Source organism: Peromyscus eremicus, chromosome X (assembly GCF_949786415.1).
Source record: "Peromyscus eremicus chromosome X, PerEre_H2_v1, whole genome shotgun sequence".
Classification (NCBI taxonomy): Eukaryota; Metazoa; Chordata; class Mammalia; order Rodentia; family Cricetidae; genus Peromyscus; species Peromyscus eremicus.
The window spans coordinates 13,657,754-13,673,964 of NC_081439.1; the positions used below are offsets into that span (position 1 = coordinate 13,657,754).

Genomic DNA, 16,211 nt, shown 5'->3' on the forward strand with positions numbered 1-16,211 from the left:
ACCTTTGGTGTGATACTTCTCTTCCTACTTTATAGATTCATTTCGAGGAACATTGGTATCATTCCTTTTCTAAAGAGCAGCAGGGAATCCATCTAGTCTTGCTTTTTTCTGTGTGGAAAAACTTCTTACTACAGCTTCAGTATCACTACTTGGTACTGATTGATTAGTTATGCTTTGGGTTCAATTTTTATAGCATGTGTATCCACTTGTACTTTCCCAATGTTTTAACATGTAATTCAACAAAATAGTCCCTAATGATCCTCAGAATTTCCATGATATCTGTTATTAGTTTTTAAAACTAGTTTCACTTATTTGTTCTTTTTCTCCCTTTCTTCTAATAAATTTAATAAAATGGTTCTCTTTATCTTTTTCTAATAACCATCTTTTAAAAATCAATCTTTTTACTGTTCTTTTTGTTTCTATTTCATTTATTTTGGCTGTACTATTTATTATTTCTCTTATACTGATTTGGAATTTGGTTTGGGCCTTGTCTTTATAAGTTCTTGGGATACCTTTCAAGTATTTATTTAAAATATCTCTATATTACTAATATAGACTTTTCATTTGATTAGAAGAATTTTATCATTTCTTCTTTGATTTCTTCAATAACTCACCAATCGTGAACTACTACTATGTTATGAAGAGAGTATTCAGTCTCTTTTGCTATTGATTTATTTTAATTCCATTGATGTTATATATGATGTAATGAATTATTATATTTTAATTCAATAATAATTTCTCTGAGGCTTAATATATGGTGCTTGTTAGAATAATATGCTGATAATCAAAAGTGTATTCTGCAGCTATTGAATTGAATAGTATGTGGATGTCTCTTTAGGTCATTTTACTACATATAGTATTATTCTGACCTTTCTTAGCTAATGTTTGATTTTTTTAAGATCTATCTGTTGTTTTCAATGAATATATTTGAATCAGGATATTGAAGTAACCTACTATTATTTAATGAGGCCTTATGACTAGTTGTGGTTTTATAAAATTAGGGATATCAGCATTGGGAGCACATACATTTATAGTCTAGCTTCTTTTTATGGTGCTGAGATCAAATTCAGATCCCTGCACATGCCAGGCAAGCATCCTATTACTTTCTAATCCTTACTTATATCTTCTTTATGAATTCTACTCTTGCTCAGCATAGAGTGACTTTTTTGTGTCTTAAAGTCTATTTTGATAGTTATGATTATGACTACTCCTGCTTGATTATATTTGCTTGGATTATCATTTTCCATATTTTCACTCAGTCTGTTTCTTTGCAGAGAGATTATTTTCTTGTAAACAACATGCTTCTGGAATGTGTATTATTCCAAGTAGATTCTCTGTGTCTTTTAATTGGAGAATTAGGATTATTATACTCATTGTAATAAGTGGGTAATAACTATAATTTAATTCTTCTTGTTTCAAATATTCTGAGTTCATTTCTTCCTCTCATTTTACACGTTTTATGTTCTGTACTACTGGTAATGTTTGATTCCTTTCCTTTTCTCATTTGCATGTGTACTCTTATAATGGGATATTTTCCTTCAGGAGCAGTCATGTTTGTACCTATGTTTCTTCCTCTTCTGAGTGGAGGTTTCCATAAGCACCTCCTTAATGCTCATCTGGTGGTCCTGCATTCCCACAATTTATGTTTTCCTGATCATCTCCTTTTATTATGGAGGGAAATCTTGCTGTGTATACTAATCTCAATGAAAAGTTGTTTTCTTTGGGGATTGGAAAGGCATCATCAGTGCCCTCTGTCCTTGAAAGTTTCACATGAAGTGATAATCATCTGTCTGGACCTGGTGGGTGGATTCAAAGGAGGGTGGGGGAGGAAGGCACAGGACCAGGACACGATGCTCCCGGGAAGATGCTCCTTAGAACTGGGTTGGAGCCAGGACAGCCCTAGTTAGGCACTAGGGCAATCAAACTGCAGCCACCAGGAGGACCCGTCTGTCCCTAAAGCCCACCGGAGATCCAGCACAGAAAAGCCTCGGATTGGATCCTCCGGTAGTCCTGGGGAGTGTTGCAGGTTGGTTGAGTCCTACACCCTGTGTGACCCCCAGGGGACGGAAGCACCCCTACATTTAAAAAGAGCTGAGAAGTAAGAAGTGTTTAGTCACCAGCCGGAGACTAACGGATGCTCAGCTGCACTACATCCACCATGCCCGGGATGATCTGCAAGAACTCAGACCTGGAGTTTGACTCGCTGAAGCCCTGCTTCTATCCGGAAGAAGATGACGTTTACTTTGGCGGTCCCAACTCGACGCCTCCGGGGGAGGACATCTGGAAGAAGTTTGACCTGTTGCCTACGCCTCGGTTGTCACCCAGCCGTGCCTTGGCGGAGCACAGCCTGGAGCCAGGGAACTGGGCCACCGAGATGCTGCTGCCTGAGGCCGACCTATGGGGTAACCCGGCCGAGGAGGATGTTTTTGGCCTGGGAGGACTCGGCGGCCTCACCAGCAACCCGATCATTCTTCAGGACTGCATGTGGAGTGGCTTCTCCTCCCGGGAGAAGCTGGAGAGTGCGGTAAGCGAGAAGCTGCCGGATGGCTGTGGGTCCCTGGCGGCCGGCCCCAGCACCTCCGCCCCTGGAGCGGCAGCCGCCGCCAGCTCCGCGGGCCACGCGCGCAGCGGAACAGCAAGTGTGGGGCGTGGGAAAGCCGCCTGGCTCACGGAGCTCGCCCACCTGGACTCGGAGTGTGTGAACCCTGCTGTGGTCTTCTTCCCGGCGAATAAGCGCAAGAGGGTGCCGGTACCGGCCATCCCCGCCAGTGCGGGCACTGCCCGCACTACAATCATCCGTAGGGGCCACCAGGCCTTCAGCACCTCCAGAAGGGACATCCTGAGCAACTCAGGTACTGAGGAGGAAGATGAAGAGGAAATCGATGTGGTCACGGTGGAGGAGACACAGTCCTCCAATACTGTCACCAGGCTCCCCACCGCGGCGTGTCCTGGGAACGCAGCGCTGAGCTCCCGGTGCGTGCAGTCCAGCGAGCTGATCCTCAAGCGCTGTGTCCTCATTCATGAGCAGCACAACTACGCCGCGCCACCGTTGCCCTATGTGGACAGCGAGGACGCGCCGCCGCGCAAGAAAGTCAAGAGCAAGGCTTCCCTAAGGCCCCTCAAGTGCGTCCTCCCGCTGAAGCCTACGAGATTGGGTCCCCGCAACTCAGACTTGGCGGACAATGAGCGTCGCCGCAACCACAACATGATGGAGCGCCAACGCCGTGACAATTTGCGCTCCAGCTTCCTGAACCTCAGGGACCTTGTGCCTGAGCTGGTGCACAATGAGAAGGCCGCCAAGGTGGTCATCCTGAAAAAGGCCACTGAGTACATCCACACTCTGCAGGCTGATGAGTACAAGCTGCTGGTGGAAAGGGAGAAATTGCACGCAAGAAAACAGCAGTTGCTGAAGAAAATCACACACTCTGAGACATACTAAATATTTCTTAAATGGACAGCCACTGATGTTTTGCACACGTTGACTTGAAAAAAAAAAACCTATTGTGTTGACATTAAGAATGTTGGTTTACCTTCATATTGGTCCCTTGTCAAGTTTGGAGCTGGATAGGGGGCAAATCATGGAGTTCTAGTGGGGCCTTGGAAAGTCTAGGAATAGGATGCTAGGTGACTTCTTTCTTTCCTCTAACCTCGGTGATGGCCATGGAAGTTCAGGATAGTTGGGAACCTTGGAAGGCTGTTAAAGTCGTGTTTACTCCAAGTTTCCAGAGTTACTTCTCCTTTTTCCAGGAGTGATTACATTCCAATAGATGCCACAGAAAGGGAGTCTGCATTTGATGTCCCTGGGGGGAACATTTCTGTAAATTCCATAAACTTGCCCACCAAGAGGTCATTCTTACACTGGAAGTTCACACTTAGTGTCGTGATAACACCTCAATGTTTGAGGAGCATGTTTTGTATACAAATATATTGTCAATCTCTGTTATGTACTGTACTAATTCTTACACTGTGTGCTTTAGTATGAAGCTGATACGTAACTAAATTTGATAATTATGTTTACATATGAAGATGAAGAGTGAAGGTTTTTAGTAGATATGACTTTATCACTTTTTTGAACTAAGAAAGTTTTTAAAGAAATTATATATGTATATGTATATTCTCTGTCTTTCTGTTAGTGTATTGGTTTATGTGTGATGTGTAGAAATGGATAAATGCAAAGTTGTGTGTTTAATTTCTACAAAATATGTACACTTTGAAATACCTCATGTTATTATGAAATAAATATCAATTAGATGATTTTTTTAAAAGAAATTTTCTGGTAACAGAAATGCTTTCCCACTAATTAGTTTGCCCTGAAATGTGATTTGGCGTTTCTGTTTCACAGATTTTAATATTATTTCTCTGATCTGCACTTTTGGTTACTTAATCATAATATGCTGTAAAGAGGTTCTCTCTTGGTCAGATCCATTTGAAATAAACTCCTCTTGTACTTGCAGATTCATGGATTTCCTAAAATGTGGGGAACTTTCCGCTGTAGTCCACTGAATAGGTTTAATATACTCTTCACCTCCCTCAGGTATGTCACTGAGCCAGATGTTTGGTCTTATAATGGTCTCAAAAAGATCTTATGTCTCAGAAATCTATTCTTCCTTGATTCTTCTTTTTTCACTATTCATGTGTGAAAGTATGATCACATAACCATGTTCAAGTTCAGATATTCTTTTCTCTACTTAATTGAACTTATGCAGGCTTTCAATATTTTTAATGTATATTAACCATACCAAATAATGGATTCATTATATCATTTTCATATATGGATACAAAGTACAATATTGATATTTAACATCCTTCACCCTTTCTTAGTCCTTTCCCCATACAGTAGTTGCCATTCTGTATTTCTGTCTTTTCAAATCTGTGTTCTACATATGACAGAAAACCTGATGCTTATCTGAAGTAGCTTATTTGTTTAGCATTACAATTTCCATTTTCATACCAATGATATAACTTCATTCATTGTATGGCTGAATATGTGTATGTGTGTCTATCTTTTATTTCATATAGATAATTTTATCTCTTTTATATGCTTTCTCTAAGGTGTTATTTTTCATGTTTGGATTTATTTTTGATTTTTATATTTATTGTTTGAGAATTTCATACATGAATATACTATCACACTTCCTTTATCCATTGGTGTTAAGCTAGGACAATTCCAGGATTTGGTTTTTTTGAATAGTACAACAATGAACATGAGGATTCAGACATATGTTCTTCATGGAAAGTTTGGTTCTTTTGAACACACACACACAGTATATGAACTAATTTGCATTACTGTTGAAAGTGTAATCAGTGTTCCATTTTTACCATATTTTTAGTAATGTTTGCTACATGTTATTTTGTTGGTAATATGCTAACTGAAGTGAGGTAGAATCTCAATGTAGTTTTGATTTGAATTTCTGCAATGGCTATGGATTTATAGCCTTCTCTACTTACAGAGAACCATCTGTTCAATTCATTGGCCCATTTATTGATAGGATTGCTTATTTTTCAGTGTTTATCTATTTGACCTCTTTAAATATTATTGATAGTTAAATATTCTGTTAGAACAGTTGGCAGAGATTTCTCTCACTTTATAGGTTATCCATAGACTCTGGTAAATTGGTTGCTGTGCTTTTGAATTGAATGGAATTCTATTTGCCCATTCTAGTGCATTCTTGAGCTATTGGAGACTTATTCAGAGAGTAGTTGCCTGTGTGTTATATCTTAATGTATTTTCCTATACTACTTTCAAAGTTCCTACACACATATTAAGGACATTCATCATTTTGAATATTGTGTAGAATAAGAGAGAGGTCTCAAGGTTGAGTCTTCCGCATATGAATATCCAGTTTTCTCAGCATTTAATTGTTGTAGAGGCTATGTTTAAGAAACTTTTGTCGGGGGCTGGAGAGATGGCTCAGAGGTTAAGAGCACTGACTGCTCTTCCAGAGGTCCTGAGTTCAATTCCCAGCAACCACATGGTGGCTCACAACCATCTGTAGTGAGATCTGGTGCCCTCTTCTGGCCTGCAGTCATACATGCAGACAGAACACTGTATACTTAATAAATAATCTTTAAAAAAAAAAAAAAAGAAACTTTTGTCAAAACCAGCTATTTGTAGCTGCATGGGTTTATTTATTGATTATCTCATCTACTCAGTTAGTCTATGTGCCTGTTTTTGTGCAAGGATTTTGAAGATTTTCCTACTTTGCCTCTGTAGTATAATTTCAAATCAGGTTTTGTGATATAGTCAACATTAGTTTTATTCCCTTCAGGATAACATTGACCTCATAGTCTTTTATGCTTTCACATGAATTTTAGGAGTTTGATTTTTGTTTTTCTTTCTATTTCTGTGAAGAATATCATTGGAATTTTGACAGTGATTACATTCAATCTGTATATCATATTTGTTAATATTGCCATTTAATATTAATTTGCTAATTCATGAGCATACAACATCTTTTTATTTTATAATATCTACTTCAGTTTCCTTCTTCTGTGCTTTAAAATTTTCATTACAGAGTTTTCTACACCCTTAGTTAGTTACATTCCTATATAGATTTGGAACTATGAATGTGTTTTTTTCTGATGTGTTTCTCAGAACATTAGTACTTAGTGTCTTCACTATTTTTCTATTGGTGTGATAAGACATCATGATCATGGCTACCTATAGAAGGAAGAATTTATTTGGGGCTTTACAGCTTTAGAGGGTGAGTCCATGATCATCATGGCAGGAGGCACAACAGCAGACAGGTGAGCATAGATCTGGGGCACTAGCTGAAATATTACATCCTTATCTATAAGCATGAGGCAGAGAGAAGGCTGACTGGAAATGGCATTGGCCTTTGAAACCTCAAAGCCATCTATTCCAACAAGGTCACACCTAACCCTCCCCAAACAGTTCCACCAACTGGGGACCAAGCATTTAAATTTGAGCATATAGGGGTATTCTCATTCAAAGTTCACACTTAGCATATTGAAAAACATTTTGATTTTATATACAGCTACCTTGCTGAATAAGTTTATTGAATCTAAAATCACACATTTGAGTCTTTAAAGTATAAAATCTTGTCATTTTGTAAACAGAAGTAATTTGACTGCCTACTTTGATATAAGAATTATTTTCATTTCCTTCTCTTACTGTTTTGAGTAGAAAATTTTTCTTTCTTGTTCAACCATGTTCATTGTGGCTTTTTTTTTTTTAAGGCTTTATCCCCAGCTTTATTGAGCTGCGTCTGAATGCCTTACATTGTGTTAGCAATTTTTTTCTCTTTTTTTCCTTTTATTAAGAGATTTTCTATTCATTTTATATATCAACCACGGATTCCCCTGTCCTCCCTCCTCCTACCTCCCAGCGTTCCCCTCCCCAACTCACCCCCCATTCCCATCTCCTCCAAGGCAAGGTCTCCCCTGGGAAGTCAGCAGAGCCTGGTACATTCAGCTGAGGCAGGTCCAGTCCCCTCCTCCCTGCACCAAGGCTGAGCAAAGTGTCTCAGCATAGGCACTAGGTTCCATTAAAGCTGGCTCATGCACTAAGGACAGGTCCCGGTCTCACTGCCTGGGGGTCCCCTAAACATTGAGTAGAAATTTAAACACTATTGAATAAGCATAGAGTCAATCCATATTCATCTTCGTCCCTGGGTAATAGTTTCAATTGTCTTCCACTTAGTATCATGATTTTATAAGTACATCACATGTAGCATTCATTAATTTGAGTTATGATCCTTTAATTCCTAAAATCTTATTTTTATCATGAAAAGCTGTTGTATTTTGGTGAAAGTCTTTTCTCTCAATTCATTGAAATGATAGTGTTTTTCCCCTCATACTATTTATACATTGTAAGTTTTTATTTATTTGTGTATATTGAAACTTGCTTGCTTGCTGGATTGAAGCTAACTTTATCATAATATGCGATTTTCTAAAAATATATTTTTCAGTTTGCTTTTTAAGTATTTTTTATTTATTTATTTATTTATTTTGGTTTTAAAGAGACAGGGTTTCTCTGTGTAGCTTTGCGCCTTTCCTGGAACTCACTTGGTAGCCCAGGCTGGCCTCGAACTCACAGAGATCCGCCTGGCTCTGCCTCCCAAGTGCTGGGATTAAAGGCGTGTGCCATCACCGCCCGGCCGCTTTTTTAAGTATTTTATTGGCTATATATTCATTAAGAAATATGGTCTGTAGTCTTCATTTCTTGTTTATGGTAATTCAGTTTTAATATCAGGCTAACACCTGCTTTTTATTTATGGAAAGGTTTGAGCAGCATTGGCATTCATTCTTTAAAGGTGTTATGAAATTCAGAGATGATTCTGTCTGGTACTGAAATTTTATTCTTTTGTTTATTGCTATTTCAACTTTATTACTCATCATAGTATCAAGAGGACTTTGGTCCAGACTCTTCATATCTGTCCTGTCCTTGTGATGAACATCAAAAGATCAGCAGCATCACAGAATATAGTGTAGCAAATAGACAGTGCTTATTGTGAAAAGCAAGGCAGAGGATACTCTCAGGAGGTGAGAGTTGGCAATGAACAGTGAGACCATTACACTGACCTTTACACATGGCAAAGTTCAGGCCATTTTTATAATCTGTAAAATAAACCTTTTTATCTTAGGGTCTTTGACTCTGAGCAGGTGATTGATAGGTCTCTTTGTACTGACTCTAACAGGTCAGTGGTGTGTATAACAGAAGAGTATGGATTTATTATTGGCCAGAAAGCTTCCTGCTATATATAATAACCATATGAAGTTTAGGGTTTTTGATGCTAGGTTTAGATAACTACTGATTAATGGCTTTCAAGCAGTCCCAAGTATAATAAATACAACCTTCTCGATCCAGAAATGTGACTCAGGAACTAACCTTTTAATCAATAATAAAAAACATTTTGTCCAATATGGTATATATTCACCTATATGTGGATATTAGCTGATAAGTCAATGATAATCAAGCTACAACCTGTAGAACCACAGAAGGTAGGTATAGAGTAAGGGACAGTGGGAGGCGGGGAGAACGACAGATAGATCTTGTTAAGAAAGGGAAATAGGATAGTTATGAATGGATGGTTGAGGGTGGAATGGGAGGATCAAGTCAAGAGGAGGGGGATGAAGGAGGGAATACAGAGAGAGACAACTAAAATTAAGGGCCATTTGAGGGGTAGTATGGAAACTTAATATTGTTGGGGGAATTCCTGCAGAGCTGCAGGTGGTTTGATTCCAGACTGTTAGCATCTAGCTTTAATCTGCCTTTTGTGATTGCTGCCTTTTGTCTCTGGATCCTTCTATGTGAATCTTGCCTGAGAGTTTTCTAAAGGTGCAAAGCCTATGCAAAACTTGCCTGGGGGACAATCCGGAAAACCGTGATATTCCTTAATGGCGAATTTGCATTTGGCATTGTTCCTTTGGGGAGCTTAGATTAGAGGTTTTGGGATACAGAAATTAACTGGCTAAAGGTGTAAATTGGAAAACAATAAAAAAAGCCCTTTGCTAAGCTATAAGTGAGTGAGTCCTGAGAGGCTGATCCCCGTGCAGCTGGAAAGACTAAAAAGCCGTCCTGAAAGTGCTCTGTGCCTTTTTTCCACGGACCCGGGTGAACACACACTTGATACACAACATAATATAGTAGAAGCTTTCTAGGGAACGATGGCACAAAGTTTGTGAGAGTAACCAACCAATGTCTGATTTGACTTTGATTAAGGCCCCTCCATGAGATGGAACCCATACCCGACACTGCTTGGGTGACCAAGAACCAGAGACTACATAGCCCAGAGACCTAGGGTCAAACCAAATACTACTGCTCTTAAAAAAAAAAAAAAAAAAAAAAAAAAAAAAAAGGTAGTGATAAAATGACTCCTATATTCATAGATCAGTGACTTGTTGAGTTTCTTCAGAGCCGCTCCCTTCTGCGGCAGGCAGGGGGGAGGGGGGAATACAGAAACCCACAGCTAGACGTCATGCAGAGAGACCTTGGAACACTCAGCCCTAAATGGAATGTCTTTATCAATTTCCTCCCCTTAGGACTCAGGAAACCCCATGGAAGAGGAGGCAGAAAGAGCGTGGAGTCAGAGGGGGTGGAGGACACCAAGAGAACAAGGCCCTCTAAATCAACATGACAAAGCTAATATGAACTCACAAAGACTGAGGCACAGGGCTTGTGTACAGGGCTTGCACAGGCCTGCACCAGGTCCTCTGTCTATGTATTATGGCTTCCAGTTTAATGTTTTTTATGAGATTCCTGAGTTTTCAAGCAAGTGGTTCTCTGTTTCTTGTGCCTTCTCTTTGGCTCTTTCCTTTCTCTCTCTCTCTCTCTCCCTCCCTCTCTCTCTCCCTCTCTCTCTCTCTCTCTCTCTCTCTCTCTCTCTCTCTCTCTCTCTCTCCCAACCTTGATGTGTTAGTTTTTGTTTTGTCTTATTATAGTTTTATATTATATTAATTATATTATATTAATTATATTATATTAATTATATTATATTAATCTGTCAGAAGCCTGTTTGTTTCCTAATGAGAGACAGAAAGGAGTAGATCCAGATGGGAAAGGAGGTGGGGAGGAACTGGGAGGTATGGAGACAGGAGAAACTGTAATCAGGATATATTATGTGAGAAAATCTATTTTTAATAAAATAGTAAAACAAGAAATATGTCCTACTTATTGCACTAGTCACTGATGGTAAGGAAGGATAATGTACTTAAAACATAATATCTACCTACCTACCTACTCGTTTATATAGTTCAGATTCACTTGGCTCAGATTTAGTAGGTTCTTTGTTCTTAAACTATTATCTATATCTTTTTGATTTTCTAGTTATTATAACATAACCTTTCAAAAATATTCAAACTAACTATTTTGGTTAGTTTGACTAAGAGTTTATCAATATTTTTGTATTTTTAATGAATCCATTTTTGTTACACTATTTCTTAGCATTATTCCTTCAGATTTTGTTTCATTAATTTATACCATATTATATCTTTATGTGTACTACGGGGTTTGATTTGTTTGGTTTTATAAGAATTTGAAATACAACATTAGATTATTTATTAGGGATAACTGATTTTATGTAATTACTCATAACTATATACTTACCCCATAAAACTGACTTTGCTGTATTGAGAAAGCTCTGTGATATTTTAATCTCCACATAATTTGAGTTTTGCCATTTCTGCTCTGATTTCTTCAGTGTCTCACTAATCAAGAATTTATGGTTCAATATCTATGTTAGTATAATTTCCATTGTTTTCATATCCTAAATTGTGATATATTTTTGGAAAAGAGTAGTGGGATTCTGAAAGGAATGTATATTCTACAGATGTTAGATGGATTCTGTAAATGTCTGTTAAAACCATTTGATCTATGACCTTTTATTCTGTACACTCCAAAGATTTATTTATAATCACCATCCTTTAAGTTTGGCATAATTGAGTGTATCAGTTATTTTTTTTTGTTGCTGTGATAAAATACCATGACAAAGGCACCTTATGGAAGGAAGTGTTTATTTTGACTTACAGTTCCAAAGGGAGTCAATAACGTCAAGGAAGGCATGGCAGCCAGCAGCGAGCAATAGCAGGAAGCTGAGAGGTCGAATCTTCTATGACAAACATAAAGGAGAGAAAACAAACTGGAAGGAGGGTGAGGCTATGAGCTATCAAACCCAGCTCCCAGTGATGTAATTCCTCTAGTAAAGCTGTACCTCCTGAAAGTTGCATAACCTCTCCAAACAACATGACCAACTGGGCACTGAGTATTCAAAACCTGAGCTTATGAGGGACATTTTTCATTCAAACCACCACAGTGGGTTTATTAAGTACATAACAAGAAAAAGAAGAACAAGTAACAAGTAGTTAATAGACACAGCAGATAGCAAAACATCATCAAATCAGGTACTCAAACCATCAAATAGTAGGCTACTTAGGTTTTTGTCAACTTGACACAAACTAGTCATCTTGCAAGAGGTAAACTCAATTAAGAAAATGCCTCTATCACATTGCCTGTATGCAAGTCTATGTGGGATTTCTTTTAATTAATGATTGATGTGGAAGAGCCCAGCCCGCTATGGGTAGTGCCATCCCTGAAGAGGTGTTCTTGAGTTGTATAAAAAAGGAAGCTGAGCAATCCATGAAGAGCAAGCCAGTAAGCAGTGTTTCTCCATGGTCTCTGCTTCAGTTCCTGCCTCCAGATTCTTGTCCTGCTTGAGTTCCTGCCTTGACTTCCCTCAGTGATGGACTGTCTTCTGAGAGGTATAAGCTAAATAAACCCTTTCCTCCCTGTTTCAGTTAAGGTTGATATTGCTGTGAAGAGACTCCGTAACCACAACTGTTATAAAGAAAACATTTAATTAGGGTGTCTTACTTACAGTTTCAGAGGTTCAGTCCATTATCATTATGACAGGAATCATGGTGGAGTGCTGACAGATATGATGCTAGAGTAGTAGCTGAGAGTCCTACATCTTGCAGGAAACAGGAAGTGACTGAGACACTTGGCTGTATCCTGAGCATAGGAAACTTCAATGTCTGCCCCCACAGCAACATGTTTCCTCCAACAAGGCCATACCCAATCCAACAAAGCCATACCCCCAATAGTACCACTCCCTGTGAGATTCTGGGGGCCAATTACATTCAAACTACCACACTCCCCCAGTTGCTTTTAGTCACTTGTCCCAGCCATAGAAAGCAAACTAGGACAATTAGAGTCAACTGGAGTATCCTACCTGGCAGAGCAAATATAGGTGATATTATCAAATAAGGGGCTTACAAATACCTAACAAAAGTCAACTGAGGAAATCCCATTGATGCAATGTCCTGAGTTGAGCACAGGGTCCCTTCTGTCTTAGCTGAGGCTTCCAATAAAATAACACATAGCAGCAGATAGATAACATCAACAAATCAGATACTTACGATCATCCTGCAGAAATGGACTGGGGAAGCCTGGCAGAAACAGTCATACTGGTGTTATCAATTGAAAGTAAATAAATTGTTATCAATTTTGTAAACAATGAACAGTTGAATTTTGTTTCCAAATCCAATCAGCTAACCTGCATCTTTTAATTAGAGAGTGAAGCCATCTTATATTTATCATTATTTTTGAGCTACATTTCGGATTTCTGTAATTTTGTTCTTCATCTTCCTGATTGGTTCAAACATTGTTCACTCTTTTCCTTTTTCCCCTGTTCATCTTAGGGATATAATTACTAATTTACTGAGTTCTAGATAACTGACTCTTTCCTAGTTCCTATTTGTCCCATTTCTTCACAACTACCTTTCCTCATTCTCTTTGTATAGTGATATATTAGGTAGCAGGCAGATAAATGCAATGGAGACAAGAGTACTGAGTGTCTGATAAATAAGGGGACAGGTGATGTTATACAGTCTTATACCTCAAAACTTGCTAACGCCAGTGTAAGCAAAAAGAAAACACAGTTCTCATATTGCTCATCTGATGGCACTTTAGAAAATGACTCTGACAAAAAGAAATAGCTTCGGTTGGTTCTAGCTCACTGGGCTGATTGAAGATGAATTTTGACTCATTAACATTACTATCATTGTAATCTCAGCCCCCCTCTTTCCCCCCCCCGTTCTGTGGGGTTTTCTTAGGCTAAAAGCATATGATACATACATACATATGAGTCAGGAGAGCTGACAGTCATCACTCCTGAGGGGGGGCAACGGAAGGGAATTAGATGGCAATCCTCTAAAAATGGACTGAAGATACCTGCTTGCTACAACTTGGGGCTGCTTCTGTTTCGTAATGCCCACTCTTATTGCCAGTGCGGCTCCTCTTCCCGTAAATCCTGTTCTATGCTTTGCTATTTTTATGCTTTGTTTTAATTCTTTGCTAGGAAAGCAGGAAGTATCTGGTGAGATATCTTTACTTATCTTCCCAGTGCTGCTTTAATGTTCATGAATTGCTTTGGTTTCTGATGATCTCAAGGCTTATCTTATTGTGATTTCTCGACCATATTTAAAGATAATTTCGCTGAATATAGTAACCTTTGTTGGTAGTTTATTCTCTGGGTTAGAAACAAATTGTAATAACGTTTTCTGTCTTTGAGGATCACCATTGCGATATCTAATGTTATTCTGAGTTTGTCTTTTTAAGTGAATGTTATGGCTACAGAGTAAGGACGTTATGCTTACGAATTTAGCATAATGTCTTTACTCTGTAGCCCTAACATTTCAACTATACTGTGATGTAAAGAGGTTCTTTACTTATCCTGTCTATTTTGTGTCTTAAATGCCATCTGGAAGTACATGTCTGTACCTTTGCTTTGATTTGGGAAGTTTTGTGCTATAACTTCAGTAAACCGATTCTTTTATGCCTTTAATTTGTATCTTGGCTCCTACGGACACTTAGGTTTTGTCTCTTAATCATTGAAAGTAGTGTCCATGTTTGCTTTTGGTTTTTTTTTTATTACTGTTTGAATGTTATGTTTTATTGGTGTCTTCTATTATCATTTTCTGTTTCATCTGGTGTATTGACTTTCACTGCATTTTTTTATTTGACTTATTGAGCAATTCATTTCCAGCATTTTTGGTTTTTTTTTCAGAATCTCAGTTTCATTCCTAAAGTTCTCATCCATATTGCTACATTTTTCTTTTTTTTTATTTTTTAAGATTTTTTTTAAATTTATTTATTCATTATGTATACAGAAGAGGGCGCCAGATCTCATTACAGATGGCTGTGAGCCACCATGTGGTTGCTGGGAATTGAACTCAGGACCTCTGGAAGTGCAGTCAGTGCTCTTAACCTCTGAGCCATCTCTCCAGCCCGCTACATTTTTCTATACACCCTGAATTGATTTTCTTACATAATTCATCTGAATTTTTAAATTCCCTTTGAAGTCATTGATCATCTAATTTTTGAAATATGTCAACCATTTTAGTATGTTTGGATTCAGTTACTGAGGATTTGTGACCCCTAGGAGGAAACATGCTGCCTTGATTTTTCATAATTAATATGTTTCTTTGTTTTCATTTGTACATCTCTTGGGATAGGTATATCTTCTTTTTATTTGAGGGTATTCCCAGTAAGCATCCTGCATTACTCAAGCCTTAGTATCCCTCAGAATAGAGAAAACAAATTGTCATGAGAACACCAAACCACATATGAACATGCAATTAAAATCAAAGCCAATTGGCTTGGAGATACAGCTCAGTGATTAAGAGCACTGGTTGCTCTTGCAGAGGACCTGAATTCAATTCCCAGTACCCACATGACTGTTTACAACTTTCTGTAACTTCAATTCCAAGGAATCTGGCAACCACTTCCTACCTCTGTGGGCACCAGACACACTCACAATACACATATATACATGCAGGTTAAACACTCATACACATAAAACAATATAATAATTTAAAAATGAAAACCAAAGCCAACTACTGCTACCAGTAGCCATAGGAAAAAAATAGTAAGACTAATAAATATTAATTTATGAGGTTAAAATTAACTAAGGAAATGGTATGCATAATAAATGAACAAACAAAATCAAAGAAGAGGGCTGGGAAAGGGAAAAGTAAAGAAAAAAACTTAAATATAAGAAAATTAAAAGGGACTAAAGAGATGGCTGAGGGCCTAAGAATGAATACTGTTCTTGTAAAAGAGTTTGGTTCCCAGTACCCCTTTCAGAGGCCCAAAACTGTCTTTAACTTCAGCTGCAGCAGATTTCATACCCTCTTCTGAATTCCAGGTGCAAATGCACTCATGTGCATATATCCCAACACAGACACATATACATATACATAATTAAAAATAGAAATGAATCTTAAGAGAAGAAAAAGTAAAATTAAGAGGAGGAGGAGAATGTGAGGACAAGTGAGAGGAAAAACAGCAATAAATAAAAAAGGTCCTATTAATCAAAGAAACATATAAAACAAGTGCTATTTATCTTTATCAAGATAAGCACAGTATAAAAAATAAAATAAGGGGGAAATTAAAATACAATTACAAAAGTTAAAAAAAGAGATTGTTTCATTTTATTTTTGTTAACTTTTTACATTTTACTTTCTCTCTCTCTCTCTCTCTCTCTCTCTCTCTCTCTGTGTGTGTGTGTGTGCATACATGGATATGTACATGGTGTGTGCATGCAATAGCACATGTATGGAGATCAGAGGACAAATTTGGGGAGTCAGTTCTTTCCTTTCACCATGTGTCCTGGAGATTCAGCTCACGTCTTTAGGCTCTATGGCAAGTGCCTTTATCTGCTGGGTTATCTTTCAGGTTTTGTTTTTTAAAG

General features: G+C 38.2%; 1 protein-coding gene across 1 annotated transcript; it reads left to right on the forward strand.

Annotated features, from left to right (window-relative positions):
• Window positions 1-1,923: 1,923 nt before the first annotated feature.
• Window positions 1,924-4,114, forward strand: LOC131899569 (protein S-Myc-like). Its single transcript, XM_059251069.1, has one exon. The coding sequence runs from the start codon at window positions 2,135-2,137 to the stop codon at window positions 3,437-3,439; it is 1,305 nt and encodes a 434-aa protein (XP_059107052.1). The 5' UTR covers window positions 1,924-2,134; the 3' UTR covers window positions 3,440-4,114.
• Window positions 4,115-16,211: the final 12,097 nt, after the last annotated feature.

Bases quoted from the DNA above. Each gene is read 5' to 3' on its own strand.
- LOC131899569 (XM_059251069.1), top strand. From the start codon at position 2,135: ATGCTCAGCTGCACTACATCCACCATGCCCGGGATGATCTGCAAGAAC.